The sequence below is a fragment of the Salvelinus fontinalis genome, chromosome 7 (genome assembly GCF_029448725.1).
Source record: "Salvelinus fontinalis isolate EN_2023a chromosome 7, ASM2944872v1, whole genome shotgun sequence".
Lineage (NCBI taxonomy): Eukaryota > Metazoa > Chordata > Actinopteri > Salmoniformes > Salmonidae > Salvelinus > Salvelinus fontinalis.
In genome coordinates this window covers 32,031,834-32,046,953 of record NC_074671.1, presented here as the reverse complement: position 1 = coordinate 32,046,953, position 15,120 = coordinate 32,031,834, and the positions used below count along the sequence as shown (strand labels likewise).

At 45.8% G+C, this 15,120-nt stretch overlaps 1 protein-coding gene across 15 annotated transcripts in view; it reads left to right on the top strand.

Annotated features, from left to right (window-relative positions):
• Nucleotides 1-15,120, top strand: part of LOC129859409 (uracil nucleotide/cysteinyl leukotriene receptor-like) — a 281,933-nt gene that overhangs the window by 257,396 nt on the left and 9,417 nt on the right. For 8 of the 15 annotated variants that reach the window (XM_055929177.1, XM_055929175.1, XM_055929176.1 and 5 more), the window contains 12 exons: nucleotides 1,370-1,474; nucleotides 1,987-2,045; nucleotides 4,732-4,892; nucleotides 5,208-5,383; nucleotides 7,750-7,886; nucleotides 8,566-8,713; nucleotides 10,369-10,903; nucleotides 11,111-11,291; nucleotides 11,462-11,733; nucleotides 12,078-12,242; nucleotides 12,963-13,091; nucleotides 14,943-15,023. In XM_055929177.1, the coding sequence (XP_055785152.1) occupies nucleotides 1,370-1,474; nucleotides 1,987-2,045; nucleotides 4,732-4,892; nucleotides 5,208-5,383; nucleotides 7,750-7,886; nucleotides 8,566-8,713; nucleotides 10,369-10,903; nucleotides 11,111-11,291; nucleotides 11,462-11,733; nucleotides 12,078-12,242; nucleotides 12,963-13,091; nucleotides 14,943-15,023 (2,149 nt within the window). Of the gene's footprint in view, nucleotides 1-1,369; nucleotides 1,475-1,986; nucleotides 2,046-4,731; nucleotides 4,893-5,207; nucleotides 5,384-7,749; nucleotides 7,887-8,565; nucleotides 8,714-10,368; nucleotides 10,904-11,110; nucleotides 11,292-11,461; nucleotides 11,734-12,077; nucleotides 12,243-12,962; nucleotides 13,092-14,942; nucleotides 15,024-15,120 lie in introns of those variants that run through there. The other 7 variants (XM_055929186.1, XM_055929181.1, XM_055929173.1 and 4 more) reach the window with 6 other exon arrangements.

The following is a 15,120-nucleotide window of genomic DNA, read 5'->3' as shown; positions in this document are numbered from 1 at the left end:
ACAATGACCCAAAACACACCCCCAGGCTGTGTAAGGGCTATTTGACCATGGAGAAATGGCGTGCTCCATCAGATGACCTGGCCTCCATAATCACCTGACCTCAACCCAATTGAGATGGTTTGGGATGAGTTGGACCGCAGAGTGAAGGAAAAGCAGCCAACAAGTGCTCAGCATGTGGGAACTCCTTCAAGACTGTTGGAAAAGCATTCCTTATGAAGCTGGTTGAGAGAGTGCCAAAAGTGTGCAAATCTGTCATCAAGGCAAAGGGTGGCTACTTTGAAGAATCAAATATAAAACACTTTTTTGGTTACTACATGATTACGTGTGTTATTTCATAGTTTTGATGTCTTCACTATTATTCTACAATGTAGAAAATAGCAAAAATAAAGAAAAACCCTTGAATGAGTAGGTGTATCGAAACCTTTGACTGGTACTGTAGGTACGGTGCTCTAGAACAGCTAAATAGGTACAAGAAGACTACATTTCAGTGCCCGAGGAGACATAGCTAACTGTCTGTTTCTCTACAGTACATTGTCTGGGGGCAGTACAGTCGGGATCACAGTAATTTCTCTTGTCCTCATCTAGCCCCTTAAGCGCCCCCTTTCTCCTTCCTCCTGTGCCCTTACATAAGTGGTGACAAGAAAACACAGTGCTTCTCTATGTCTAAGCCTCACTGGTCACCAAGCAATCACCAAGCATAAAGATCCTTCTTCACCCGTTTTTGGTTTTCTCCGCATTGCCGGCGTAATCTCTCATCCAGGCACAGGCCACGAGTGGCACAGTCTCTTGTTTTATTCCACAATGTGCACCCTAAGGTCCAACTCATCTCCAACCTCTGGGCTAAATCTACTAGACAGCCCTTGTCTTGTTTTTAGAAATTCAGGCTAGCCCACTTGTTTTTCTAGACTATTCCAGGCAGACTCCAGGTGGGCAAAGCAGACATGTTATTAGACCATGTTAGCTGGAATATATTGTTTATTTGTGCCTGAATCGAGAATTCACTGCCGTAGCACGGTAGTTTGACAGCTTGGAACACTTACAGTTATTGCTTTAACAGTGTGTTTAACTGTTGTTTATATAGCAGAAACCCCATCTACTTGACAAATCAATAAATTATTCATTAAGATATTCATAAATATTCTAAGATAGAAAATATTCTCCAAATCCTGTACTTGACCCACTCTGTTTTAATGTTATATCGCTAATTTGATCGCTAAGCAAACACGTCTGGCATGAAAAAGATTCCGGTAGTATTTAGGAAGTAACTCCCAACTTAAGAAGTAACTCCTAACTTAAATATTAGAAATGCCACCTTTAACGCCTAGTTAGCCCCAGTGTTAAAAGCTTGATTTTCTGATGTTTCCTGCAGACAGCGAATGAAGGCTATGGAGCAACAGATTGCCAGCTTGACTGGTCTTGTTCAGCATGCACTTTTAAAGTCCCCAAACACTAGTGGCACCAACGAGGCTCTCAGGTAAGCAAGAAGATGAAGAAGGGAGGCAGCGTGGGACATTGAGTTCTCAGAGATAAGCGCAGGTTACCCCAGCAAATGTGGACAAAAATAATAACAGATAAACTAGCTCTCAATTTTACCAGCCTAGGTGAACATTGTCGAGGGGAAATAGTGTGGACGAGGGGTCTGATATTGACTGGCTGCAGTTATCTTTGCATTTCAACCTACTCTGTGGAGATCTTGTGCTACTGTGTTTGCTTGAGTTTCCAATCATCAATCTCAATGTGGGCACCGTGATTGGAATGAAAATGGGATGGCTTACTATGGGAACAGACTGCTCCAAACAGTCATCATGTTAACCTGTCCGTCTATGTCAGTCTGTCCAACCATACTGTATGGCTGTCTGTACGTCTACAATGCTTTTACTAATATATGTCAACCCTAACTCCAGGACAGTTCCCATGGTTTTGCATTAATTCTCTTCTATTGTGATTCAACAGAATTAATGTCTCTTTCTCTCTGTGTGTGCGTAGTGAACGACCCATGAAGACATCAAGGCAAGCGTCTCCGGTTCATAGTGCACCCAGTGCAGGTCAGGAGGACCATTATTACCCTTCTGCATGTATCCCATTATGGTTTGCGTCCCAAATAGCACCATATTCACTATATAGTTCACTACTTTTGACTAAAGCCCTATGGGCCCTGGCCAAAAGTAGTGTACTATATAGGGAATAGGGTTCTAGTTGGGACGCATCCATGATCTACTTAGAGGTACAGTTCTCTGTTGCACATCCCTCAAGTTTCCCCCCAGGATGCATTGCATAGACAAGTCTCTTAATGTCACTCAACACAGTCTGCCATATGCTCTCCCCTACTGCCCCACTAAAACACCCAGTCAGTCAGACAGGCGTCTTTGCTCTTCGCCGACTCATATTCCCCTCAAATCCTCTCTCGTCATACACTCTAGGCAGGGGAGGGAGGCAAAAAAGCTACTAACTGAATATGTGCTGCTCAAAGCATTAATTAAAACAAGGGAGATGTATTATTTCTCGATCCCGCCAAGATGATTCAATCTTGTCTAGCTAGCGGTCAGGGTAGATGAGAGTTCGATAAGAGAAATGCAATCTCGAGGGCGGCGGGAATGAAAACAGAGCGGTATTTATGCGGCTGCTGCCAAAGCAACTCCTCACATCTTTGGGTTTCTTCTTCTTCTCCTTCTTCTTACAGGTTTCCCTTTGCGTATTGTTCCCATTCATGATATACAGAACATGAAGAATTGACTATGGCTCATAATTCTGATTCCTCAAATATTTCCTTGTTGTTACTTCATAAGCTGTCCCCATCACAAGAGCATCCTCTCGGTCTCCAAACAGTGGATGAATCCTAAATGGCACACTATTCCCTGTATGGTGCACTATTTTTGACCATATAAAGGGGTGCCATTTGGGACACAGACAGTGTGACACACATGAGCAGCATTCATTCAAACCTGCACTTCAGGTCTGTGCAGCTGTCATTCACTAGGAGAGGACTATGTGGTGAATGTTGGAGGGGGATTACAAAGTGACAATAGCACTGTGTTCTCTAGCCCCACTGCAGGGCTCTACTATGGTTGTGTCCCAATTGGCACCAAGTTCCCATTATAGTGCACTACTTTTGATGGGCCCCGGTCAGAAGTACTGCACTACATAGGGAATAGGGTAACATTTGGGATGCAGGCCTTGTGGAAGTAGTGCTCTCTCGCTCGCTCTTTCGCTCTCGCTCTCTCTCATTCACTCAGAACATTCTACTCTCTCATTGTTCTGACACTTTGCAGGGACTTGTTCTCTTCCGCTAAGGGACTTGAGTGGCTTAGTGACACTGTGCTACTCCCACCTGTTGACAACAAGCGCCCCAGAGACAGAACTCAACCTCAGGGTCAGGTTTCAAAGGTCATAGGTCATACTACTCCATTCTGAATGGGAGAAACAGTGTAATTGAATTCAACTTCAGTTACTGTCAATACAGACTGCAGTTGGCATGGCTTGTCAAGAGTCATTCTGTCGTCAGTCTCCAAAGCCAGAGGACATTACGTCTGGTGGTTGTTTTCGACAGCAGACAAACCCGTCTCCTGTCTCTTCTTTCTCACAATGATTGCATCCCAAATTGCTCCCTATACAGTACACTACTTTTGACCAGAGTTTGATGGGGCCTGGTCAAAAGTAGTGCACTACATAGGGCATAGGGTTCCATTTGGGATGTAGTCATGGTGAGGTTGGCGGTTGGCAGTCTATTTCAGTCTGCACTGCCAATGTAAGTACCCGTGTGCTCCTGTGGGCAGCGGGGGAGACGCCTAGGGAAGCACAGGCCCTCATTACTTAACATTAGGAATATTAAATCAGGAACCAACGCAGCTGTGGAGAATGTGTTTGGAAATGAGCAAGGCGAGTGCTGGGCTGTGGCCAGGCCAATGCCTCACAGAGGTTGCATCTCAAATGGCACCCTATTCCCTATATAGTGCACCACTTTGTATTGCCACCTTCTCTATGGGCCTTGGTCATAAGTAGTGCACTACATAGGGAATAGGGTAGTATTTGGGACGCACACAGACACAAGGCAGAACGTGAAAAGGAGGGGAGAAAACATTAATACATTACACCACCCATTCAAATCTCAGAGGAGACATTTTACTTTTTACGTGCATGTGCACTTTTGACTGTGGGGTATTTCATTTGCAGTAAATAAGGGAGTTATGTATTGCGTGTGTAACTGATGTGAAATGGCTAGCTAGTTAGCGGTGGTGCGCGCTAATAGCCTTTCAAACAGTGACGTCACTCTCTTTGAGACCTTGAAGTAGTGGTTCCCCTTGCTCTGCAAGGGCCACGGCTTTTGTGGAGCGATGGGTAACGATGCTTCGTGGGTGACTGTTGTTGATGTGTGCAGAGGGTCCCTGGTTCGCGCACGGGTCAGGGCGACGGACTAAAGTTAAACTGTTACACGTGCTTCCTCCAAAATGTGTAGGGTTTCCATCACATTGTGAAAGGGATTTATGTAATTGTGAATGAACCTCTACAGCATAGCCTACAATATGAATAATTAAATGCTATGGATTCATGTTTTCCCATTTTTTATTTATTTATTGTACACAATCAGTTTTTATACAGCTAGATAAAGCATGTTTGTGGCAAGTGAGCCCTCTAGCCAAATCTATATTTTCTTTCCAGTGTTGTTATCACAAGTGAGGAACTGACTAGCTTGTGGTGGTTTTAAATGTGGCTATTTGATTTGATCTTATTCAGGAGGTTCCCCTGTCCTGGCACCCAAAAGTGCCACGCCACCCTCTGAAAGTGGCTCCACCCCCATACTCCCAGGCTCCACCCCCTTCCAGACTAACCTGCTCCAGTGCAAGAAGAACGTCTCGGAACTTCGGCTGCAGCTCCATCAGATGAGACAGCTGCAGGTAACGCTACCAGTGCTGTGTCTAGAAGTAAGATTATGTTTCCCCTAGACGCTGATCTTGGGTCAGTTTAGCATTTTCCCCACTTATGGTTAAGGTTAGGATTGGGGGAGGGAAAGCTGATCCTAGACCTGTACCGAGGGGAAACATCACCCAGGGAGCCCCTATCTACTGTTATTGGTTATCAATTTGATATCAGCTGTCACGCGTTGCTTCCCAGCCATTCAACTACTGTCTATCAGCTACTTTTCAACCCCTTCTATCTGTATTGGCTAAGAAACACAAAACTCAGCGTGTGTGTGTGTGTGTGTTACCTAGCTCCAGAACCAGGAGGCTCTGCGTGTGCAGCTGAAGCGGGCTGAGCAGGAGATCAGTTTGAAACTGGCGGAGGCGATGAGACGCCTGGAGGACCCGGTCCAAAGACAGAGAGTCCTGGTGGAGGAGGACAGACACAAGTACCTGGGCTTGGAGGAGAGGGTGTTCAACCAACTAGGGTAAGAGTGAGTGGGGGGGCAGTGTAGCAACTCATGTAGGTCCCTCCCTGTTTCGGCCCGTTTCGTTTGGTTGCTAGGGAATACGACCCAGGTGTTACTGACTAACTACAAGTACACACCTTCCAAACATAGCTCACAGTACCCGGCAGGCCATGTCTATCTCTCATTCAAGCCCAGAAATCACTGAAGTATAGGACCAGGCAGCCTGGGCATGCAATTATTCACAGCATACTCTTAATTTAATTCACTCGTCGTGGTTTGCCAATCGGGAACGGTAATTGAATCCTTTTAATTCTGATATTTAACAGGCAAGGTCATAGCACTGCCTGGGTAGAAAGCGGTAAACATATGCTCCGATAAACATCACGATAGGAGCATTTCCTGAACGTTGGTTTTTCTGGGTTAATCAGGCAGGCGCAGGGCGCTGGATTCAGCTGTGTTTTCCTTGGCGCCGTGCCAGGTCTTACTCAGCAAAGGCCTGCCGTAGTGTTTTTAAATATGGCTCGTTAATGAGCTCTGTTTGGCTGAAGCGCTGCGTGCGTGACAAGGAATGTGGTGTGAAAAGACGTAGCCTTCTCCTCCGGATAGAAACTCAATTTAATACAACCTGGGAGAGTGTCTGCTGAGGGTTCTAAAAATAACTCTGAGAGGAAGTGAGGCGACAAACGACCAAGGTTTATCACTGTTACAACTACTGCAGCAATCCAAGGGTCCATAACATGAGGATATTGCTAACATGGAGGATGTCAAAGGAAGGTCAGTGAAGATGTCGTGTATTGTGTCATTTTTTCACAAATGTCAGTAGGCCCTACAGGATATTCCATGGTTTTAAGCACGTGCATTTCCTGCATTTCCAATCCTAGGCTCGATTAAATCACTCCAGAAACGGACTGGTCATAGGGAAGATCGGGGGAAATGCCCGGATGGGCTGGTCCATCTTTAGCACAGTGGGTTGGCCTTAAGTGGGGCTTTTTGTGCAGAATGATCATTGTTTGGCTAATAATGGGGGCCTCGAGGAAAAAACGTTTTCCTGTTTGGGGACCAATTTGTGTGTGTGTGGGGGGGGGGGGGTTCTGGTCCCAGTCTGTCCCTGGTCACTCCTATTTATTTCCAGTCAGTTCCGTTTACCAGTCATCATAAGCCCGTCAAAGAGGCTAGATCTGAGCCAGCTGTCAGCACTAAGCCAGTGATCCTACTGCCCTTGAGCAATAGAGAAAGATGAGAGAGAGTTGAGTGCCCATGAAGCCTCCTCAAATAGATGATCCCTGGGACATCACAAGTGTTTGTCAAGCTATCTTTAGAAGTGTATTTTAATGCCGCGACACTTTATAGACTCACACTCTACTTTCTGAACTAATGTAGCTCTTTTTCGACGAAAGAACAGCCCCCCCCCCCCCCGTCAGCTCTTCAGTTGAACTTTTCCATAGTCATCACCAAGAGTCCTTGACATAAGAGGGCTGCGACGTCAGTGGTTATTGTCTTCTTCACTCCCTATCGAGAGCAACTTTACAGAAAGTTTACGGGTTCTCAAGGGAAGTTGGTCACAACAACAACAACAACAACAACAAAAAGTCACCATTTAGTTCTCTCATGCAGTTCAGAATAGCACACGGTGTTATCATCCACCCAGCACATTTCCCCTTGGAGTTGACTTCTCAGGATCCCATGGATACAGTGCATCAAACCGATAGGATCCTATGTAAGGAAGCGGTCGCACAAATAAACCCAGTTTCCATGTGAACACAGTTGAGGTTTTGGCAAGTAACCCAATCCAGTCGGAGCGGACTCACGTAGAGGAAGTGCAGCGTGGTCCGACTGAAGGCAACTTTGGTTATTAAGGTTAAAGGGCTGACTTTCCTACCGCCCAGATTTCTTGTTTGTTTTTGTTTTAAATACAACATTGTTTGATTTGATCAACAACAAAAAATGTATGTCTCTGTCTTTTCACTTGTCATTCAGTTCCCTCAGACTGGAGCTCCCTCTGTGCCCGTAAGATTTCAATTAGTATTGTCTGCCCCCTAGTGTCGAAATGGAGGCAGTGTTTCAGGTGACACTTCTCAAGTCTGATCTCTTAGCATCTCTAGTATGTCAGGGATTTGACGGTGCCGCCGTATCTCGTTTGGTAGCAATGGAGACGAAATTATTAAAATGTTTGAATGGATTTATGTAGAGCTGAGTTAGAGGGAAACCCACTTCATCCACCACCAATGTGTGGCAACCGTTTATGGCACAAACCTCACCACACATCAGTTACATCAGTTACACATCAGTTAATGGTGGAGAGGTGAGGAGTGATCAGAAATGATGCCAATTAGGAATGGAGGTGAGCTGGTGGTTTTGAATGTCCTCTCTGTCTGTGTGTGTAGGGAGCTGGAGCTGTATGTGGACACTCTGAAGAGGGAGACCGGCTCGGTGGGAGCTCACAGAGCTGTGACACTGAAACATGTGGAGGAAGGGGCCGTTAGCCTCAGGAGAGTGGGAGAATCTCTGGCAGGACTCAAAGGTAAGACTGCAGTACAGTATAGCCTACTTTTAAGACCCATACAGTACCTTAGATGATGTGCGTTGCCATGGATTCCATAGGTTTCTGTGTGCTAGGGTTTTCAGTTACAGGTGAGAAGTCCGATAATATAATTTATTAATTTATACTGAACAAAAATCTAAATGCAACATGTAAAGTGCTGGTTGCATGTTTCATGAGCTGAAATAAAAGATCCCACAATTCTTCTGTACGCACAAAAAGTTTCTCTCTCTAACATTTTGTGCACAAACTTGTTTACATCGCTGTTAGTAAAGTGTAGCCTTTGTCAAGATAATCCACCCACTTGACAGGTGTGGCATATCAACAAGCTGATTAAACGGCATGATCATTACACAGGTGCACCTTGTGCTGTGGACAATAAAAGTCCACTCTAAAATGTGCAGTTTTGTCACACACCACAATGCCACAAACATGTTGCATTTATATTTTTGTTCAGTATAATAACATTTGGGTAACATAATGCTACAACTGGAAAACATATATTTTTTGAAAGAAAATTTCCTTTTGTGTCCAAAATGAGAATAAACTTCTCATTTTGCTGCTGACGCAGCACACTAATAAAGTTGTCCTCCAATGAAGGTTGGTGAAATGAATAGAAAACATAAAACTGAAACATGGTATTTCCTGTGTGTTTTCTCAGGGGAGTTTCCGTCACTGCAGACTAGGATGCGTGCGGTGCTGAGGGTGGAGGTGGAGGCTGTGAAGTTCCTCAAGGAGGAGCCCCACAAACTGGACAGCATGCTGAAGCGAGTCAAGAGCCTCACAGAGACACTCAGTAGCCTGAGGAGGTACATGAACCAGGGAGGGACCGGAAGTGTGCACTTGTTCACTCCCCCTCATGCATTTAAAAGCATTTTATTGTTGCAAGCATGGCTGGGGGTTCTCTTCACCATATTCCTCACCCCAGTCCATTCTTTTTAAATCCATGAGAGGGAGTGTACAAGTACCCACTTCAAAAAGAAGGGTAGAGACTCAAATCAAATTTGCACTGAATACAACAGGTGAAATGCTTACTTACAAGCCCTTAACCAACAATACAGTTAAGAAAATGCCTTATTTTTTAAAGTAAGAGATAAGAATAACAAATAATTAAAGAGCACTAGTAAATAACAATAGTGGGGCTATATACAGGGGGTACCGGTTCAGAGTCAATGTCACCGGTGTCGAGGTAATATGTACATGTAGGTAGAGTTATTAAAGTGACTATGCATAGATAATAACAGAGAGTAGCAGCAGCGTATAGAGATACTTAAAACATGAACATAACAAGTGGCTGGAGTCTTTGACAATTTCTTTTCTGATACCGCCTGGTAAAGAGGTCCTGGGTGGCAGGAAGCTTAGCCCCGGTGATGTACTGGGCCGTACGCACTACCCTCTGTAGTGCCTTGCGGTCGGAGGCCGAGCAGTTGCCATACCAGGCAGTAATGCAACCTGTCAGGATGCTCTCGATGGTGCAGCTGTAAAACCTTTTGAGGATCTGAGGACCCATGCCAAATCTTTTCAGTCTCATGAGGGGGAATAGGTTTTGTCGTGCCCTCTTCACTACTGTCTTGGTGTGCTTGGACCATGTTAATTTGTTGGTGATGTGGACGCCAAGGAACTTGAAGCTCTCAACCTGCTCCACTACAGCCCCGTCGATGAGAATGGGGGAATCGAGGGAGTGAGAGGTTAAAAGAGAGACAGAGGGAGTGGATGGAAAACAGAAGCTTTCAGAGAAGTCAGACAGTGGGGAACATGACTATAGTGTAAGGGACACTAACAGTTGATTATGCTGGCGAGGCGTTGGCTCTGATCCCATCCGATGGGTCATGCGGAATGGACAGAGGTGGCGTCCATCTTAATTTAGCTCTCCATTGAACCGATAAGTTAATTAATTTGGGCGCAACACTGCTCCCTGCGGCATTCCATTTCCATATAAACATCTGTCAAAGACACTCTGCTCTGTGGGTCGTCAACACTTTTTCCAAGGGTGCGCCACACAACGCAGCCAAACTAATCTACATTACCTCGTCCCGTCAGTGCATTTCTCTCCCCGCACTTCAGAGATGATTACACTCACTTTGATGCTGGGTTTGGGCCAAATTCACTTGGGAGGTTTATTGTGTTTTCAGGCTAAAGAAGCTTGGATGGTGCAGTAGTTCAAATTCCAAAGTTCTGTATGCACTGTTCTATGTTATGAGGTTAGGAGATTTGAAGCATGTTTTCATGGGAGCATGTCCTCATAGCTACAGTATGTGTTTAACCTTACTGGGATACAATTGAGATTAACTAGTGCTTGGCTGCTGGTGGTCAGTTTACGGGGGGGGGGGGGGTATATTTTCAGAAATCCTGGTTGGAATATTCCAGGAGGGAATAAGCACAAAATACAGAATCCTCCAAGCAGAATTTAACCTGATTTTTATAAATCTAATAGTAAGTCTATCCTGCCCTCTATGACCTACAGATGTGCTACAGAGGGTCTGCTGAAGGGATCTGACCCTGCTATGTGTGCCTCATTGAAACCAACCCCAGCTGAGAGCGGCCCAGTCACCACCACCACCACAGTGGACTCCGACCCCCCAGTGGAGCCTCCAGCTTCCCCCTCGGCCCTCCCCGAGCCCCAGAGCTCCTCCATCAGGTCTGAGGTGGTCATGCCCTCCTCCCCCATGGTCATCCACCACGTCCAGAGTGCTCCGGTCCACATGCAGCAGTCCCAGCAGTCTGCAGCCCTGCTGGTCCAGCCCAGCCCACCCACGACCCCCACCCACAGCCAGGGCCGGGACTCCCCCAGCTCAGCCAAGGGTTCCACTGGCACCACCTCGGCCTCAAACTCCAACCCCTCCAGCCAGGGGGGAAGCCCTGCCCAGCAGAAGAAAACCCCTGCTGCCCACCTAGAGCTGGCGACCCAGGCTCCGGTCAATAACGGCAGCAGCGGGACAGGGAACCTCTTAATCGAGGAGATTCACACCAAGAGCAAAAACAGGGCCATGTCTATAGAGGTAAGCCCTATGGACGTCATTCTGCACTTCAGTCCTCAGTCTATGATATAACATTTCCCCTATGGGTTATTATTTATCTTCCCTCCACTGCTGTCTCCTCTATCTCTCCCCCCTCACTCTCCCTCAATCCCTCCCCTCTCTTTCTCTCTCTCTCTCTCTCTCTCTCTCTCTCTCTCTCTCAAATCACCCCCCTCCCTCCCTCCACAGGTGGCAGAGAAGGAGTGGGAGGAACGGAGGCAGAACATAGGCCACTACAATGGGAGGGAGTTTGAGAGGATCCTAAATGAGGCCCAGGCCAACATGATGAAGGGCATTCCCAGTCTGGATGTGCCGAGTGAGGGGGATACCTCTACAGCACCCTCTGCTGCCCTGGAGGAGCCAACCCCAGGCAAGGGTCTTTTCTACAGCTTTAGCTCCTACTATATTCCACTACTACAAAAAAAATATTTTGGACAGGTTTTTTGAAGCAAGTAAACCATTTTCCTTCAGGAAAATTACCCATTGTAGTTGTCATGTAGCCCTCATTGTTGACCTTATGTGTGTGTTTGTCTATTACAGAAGGGACTCAGCCTGAGCTCAGCTCAGCGAAACCAGCCATAGCCAAGCCTGCTGGTCCTGAGAAACTCCCCAAGTCGGTGCTAGAGAAGCCCACCACCACCAAGCCTACCGCTGCTGCAGACAAAGTGGGCAAAGTCAGCTTGGAGAAGGCCATCAAGTCCCCTCCCCCTCCACCACCCAGAAAGACCTTTCCCACCTCCAGCTCTGGAATGACCACCACACGGTCTGGTGAGGTGGTTTACACCAGCAGGAAGGAGTCTGCCTCGGGACAGGTCAGTCTGCCGTGTAGTTAGGCTGCAGGGTAGTCTGCGGTCAACTAGCTCTGGTTCAGGGGGTTACACTCGGCTTGCTGACACTGAGCCTTCAGCACGTAACGCCCTGGACCAGAGCGAATGGCAAACCATAGACATCGTTTCTACTTGGGTGGGACAGACCTGACCTTAAAACAACGTGGGGAGAGGGGATAAAGTCTAAGGACAGTTAATCAAGCAATCTGAGAACCTTATAATTGATATTGGGAACGGCCCATGCTGAACTCTTGTGGTAAATAATATTGATGCTAGAATTCGAGTCATATTAAATGTTTTAACCCCCTCCCCCATTCCTGTCCGCCCAGGAGGGAGATGAGGCTGAGGTCCCACCACAAGCCCCAGCTAGCCAGTCCAAACCCACCAAAGTCCCGCCGGAGACCAAGCCCTCCACCCCTCCCCCCATTGCGGCCTCAGCCAACCACGAGGAGGAGGAGGAGGACGAGGGAGACAAAATCATGGCAGAGCTCCAGGTGAGAATCATACCGTACATCCAACAGCTCCTGTACATTTACCACCACACACACACACACACGTCATACTTAAGCAATAATGCCCGACGCAACGTGGGGTGCCTGGACACAACCCTTAGCCGTGGTATATTGGCCATATATCACAAACCCCCGAGGTGCCTTATTGCGATTATAAACTAGTTACCAATGTAATTAGAACAGTAAAAATACATGTTTTGTCATACCCATGGTATACGGGTCTGATATACCACGGCTGAGAGCCAATCAGCAATCAGGGCGCGAACCACACAGTTTATAATATACAATAATGATCACATAGAACCACCGGGAAACACATCCACATACACACTGATGATGGTTGTGAGGAGGTTGAATGTGCCGTCTCTCTCCTTGACTCTGGGAGTGGGTCCTATATCTCTTCTTTTTGTGGTGGCTGGGTTACCTTCACTTGGCAGAGGATGGACACAGTCATTTACAAAAGCAGAATTAACCATGGCCTTACCCTTAGATAGTTTAACCATTCGGTAACCACAGCACTAGGTTAATAGTATCCGAGTAGTATCAGACCAGCACCAAGCAGAAGAATGTTCTCCACTTAACTGCCTGGTACTGTAGGTGTTTTTAATAGACTATCACCTCACATATGGTAGGTAAAGTATAGGTAGGCTCTAGCCCTCAGGGCCCTAAACCCTAATCCCCTGACCTATCTTCAATCCCCAGGTGTTCCAGAAGTGCACAGTTAAGGATGTAGGGGTGAAAAGTAGTGTGCTAGAGACACACCCTACTCGAGTTGAGCCCCAGATCAGAGAGCTAAGACCTGGGGCCTTATTGCCCCTCAAAGAGAAAAAGGTAAAGGATGTGGCGTCGTTTAGCCGTCCGTCTAACTGCCTGCTTCTGCCCACTACGTGACGCCGACTAACGATTGCCTTAACCTTCTCTGTGCCTTTCACACTTCCCTGCTTCTGCCTCAGTCAAGAGATCTGTACTGTAACAACTCCACTACCCAAAATCCCTTCTGTTTCTGACTTATTCTCTTTTTCCCTTTTTGATTTCAATGGAACTCATGGCTTGGACTTGTTTTTCTCTGATTAAGTCTGCAGAAAATGTCTGGGAAAGTTTGTGTGCATCCAACAAATGAATGATGTCTTGTTGCTACTGGTAATTGATTGCATTATGTTTGCCTTGACTGATCCAACCAATAAAATAATCCTTGAATCTTGAATCCAGACGTAATCGAATGGTCTTGTCCGTTTTCTTTGGAATAACTGCCCTTTATTCAAATAATAATAATTTGCTTATAGACTTTGCTATATGAAATTACTTTGAGTTGATTGGCTATTGAGGAGAACCAGGTTTTATTACTTAGTACCTAGGTGACAGACTTGTTTTTGCAGACTTGGTTTACTTTTGGTCACTTTGACCACTTTGCCCTTTGACCTTTTTTCTTTACTTGCCTTATTTCTTGGGAACAATACCTTACTATTTCTCTAAATCTCTATAGAACTGTAACTTGATCTGCTAATTCATTTCAATACCCAAAGATATGCCTACTGTGGTTGTTGTCCACAGGAGAAAAGTATGTGTATTAGATTACAGTCACACAGTAAACTACAGTGTGGATGTGTCCCATATATGGAACCCTATTAGCTATATAGTGCACTACTTTTGACCAGAGCCCTGTTTGCCTTGGTGAAAAGTAGTGCACTACAGGGTACCATTTGGGAGGTACACTGGATCGTATGCTCCTCACTCAGAAACCTCACTCGGAAACCGCGCCACACGAGACATTGTACATGGACTGTATGAGAGATCCAGTTATTCCGTGGGTCAGAGTTGATCTCTTCCTTGAAAAGCCAATGTTCAGCGCACACATCAGTAATGGATTTCGTCACGTTATTCCCACATACGCATTTTCAGTCATGCAACATTGCATTCCACTCACCACATGGGAATGACTGAAAAAACATTCTTGTAGCACCAACAACAGCGAGGATACATATAAAAGATGATGCAACACTGAACATTAGCTAGTCTGTGGATAGAACGAGTGTCCGTCTATACTCCAGATTAGAATAGTAGTTAGTTAACTCTAATTCCTTAGTAAAAGGGGCAATCTGGGATTGGTACATCCATTTTTTGGACTTTTTTGGATAGACTACTTTGCTGTTTGAATCCCAAATTGTCCCTTAAAAGCTTTTGACATAATCCATTCCCTTATCCATTAACTACATTCCATCTCCCAATATCCATAACATACCATAACCATTCACTTGTGCCTGCATGAGTTATCCTATAAGGCATCTAGCAATACTTGTAAACAAACACGTTGTAAACACGAAGGACTGAAACATGCTGACGTTTCCGGATCGACGTCTTATCTTCTCGATCTTGAAACACATACTATAGTACCACAAATCAAAAGATGCCTTATAGGAGGGTTGTTGCCCAATGCAGTGTTAAGACTGTGGATGTAAATACCTATGTGATACCAATGTACCATGCAATCCACGGTGTCTTCAACCTTGTTTCAATTGGCACTTTAAAAATCAGGGCCAAATTCGATCTGTGCCCACTGAGACCTGCCTTGAATTGAAATGTCAATGGAAACGAGGCTTTGGAGTGCAGTTGCACCATACAGTGCACCCATAGAGTGCGGTTTCGCAATAATGCTGTCCCTTAATTCACAAACTGTCCTAGCAGAGCTCGGAGAAAACTCGGGAGGATAAACATCCCAACGCGGATGAAAACGGGAACACCACCTCTCTTCGTCAAGGTCCAGGGGTACGAATACCATATTTTGACCGCTAAAACGTAATAGTAAAAATCTCAGGGCATTTATTAAGCTAAGAATAGTCTTGACCTACAACGTTTCAAACGT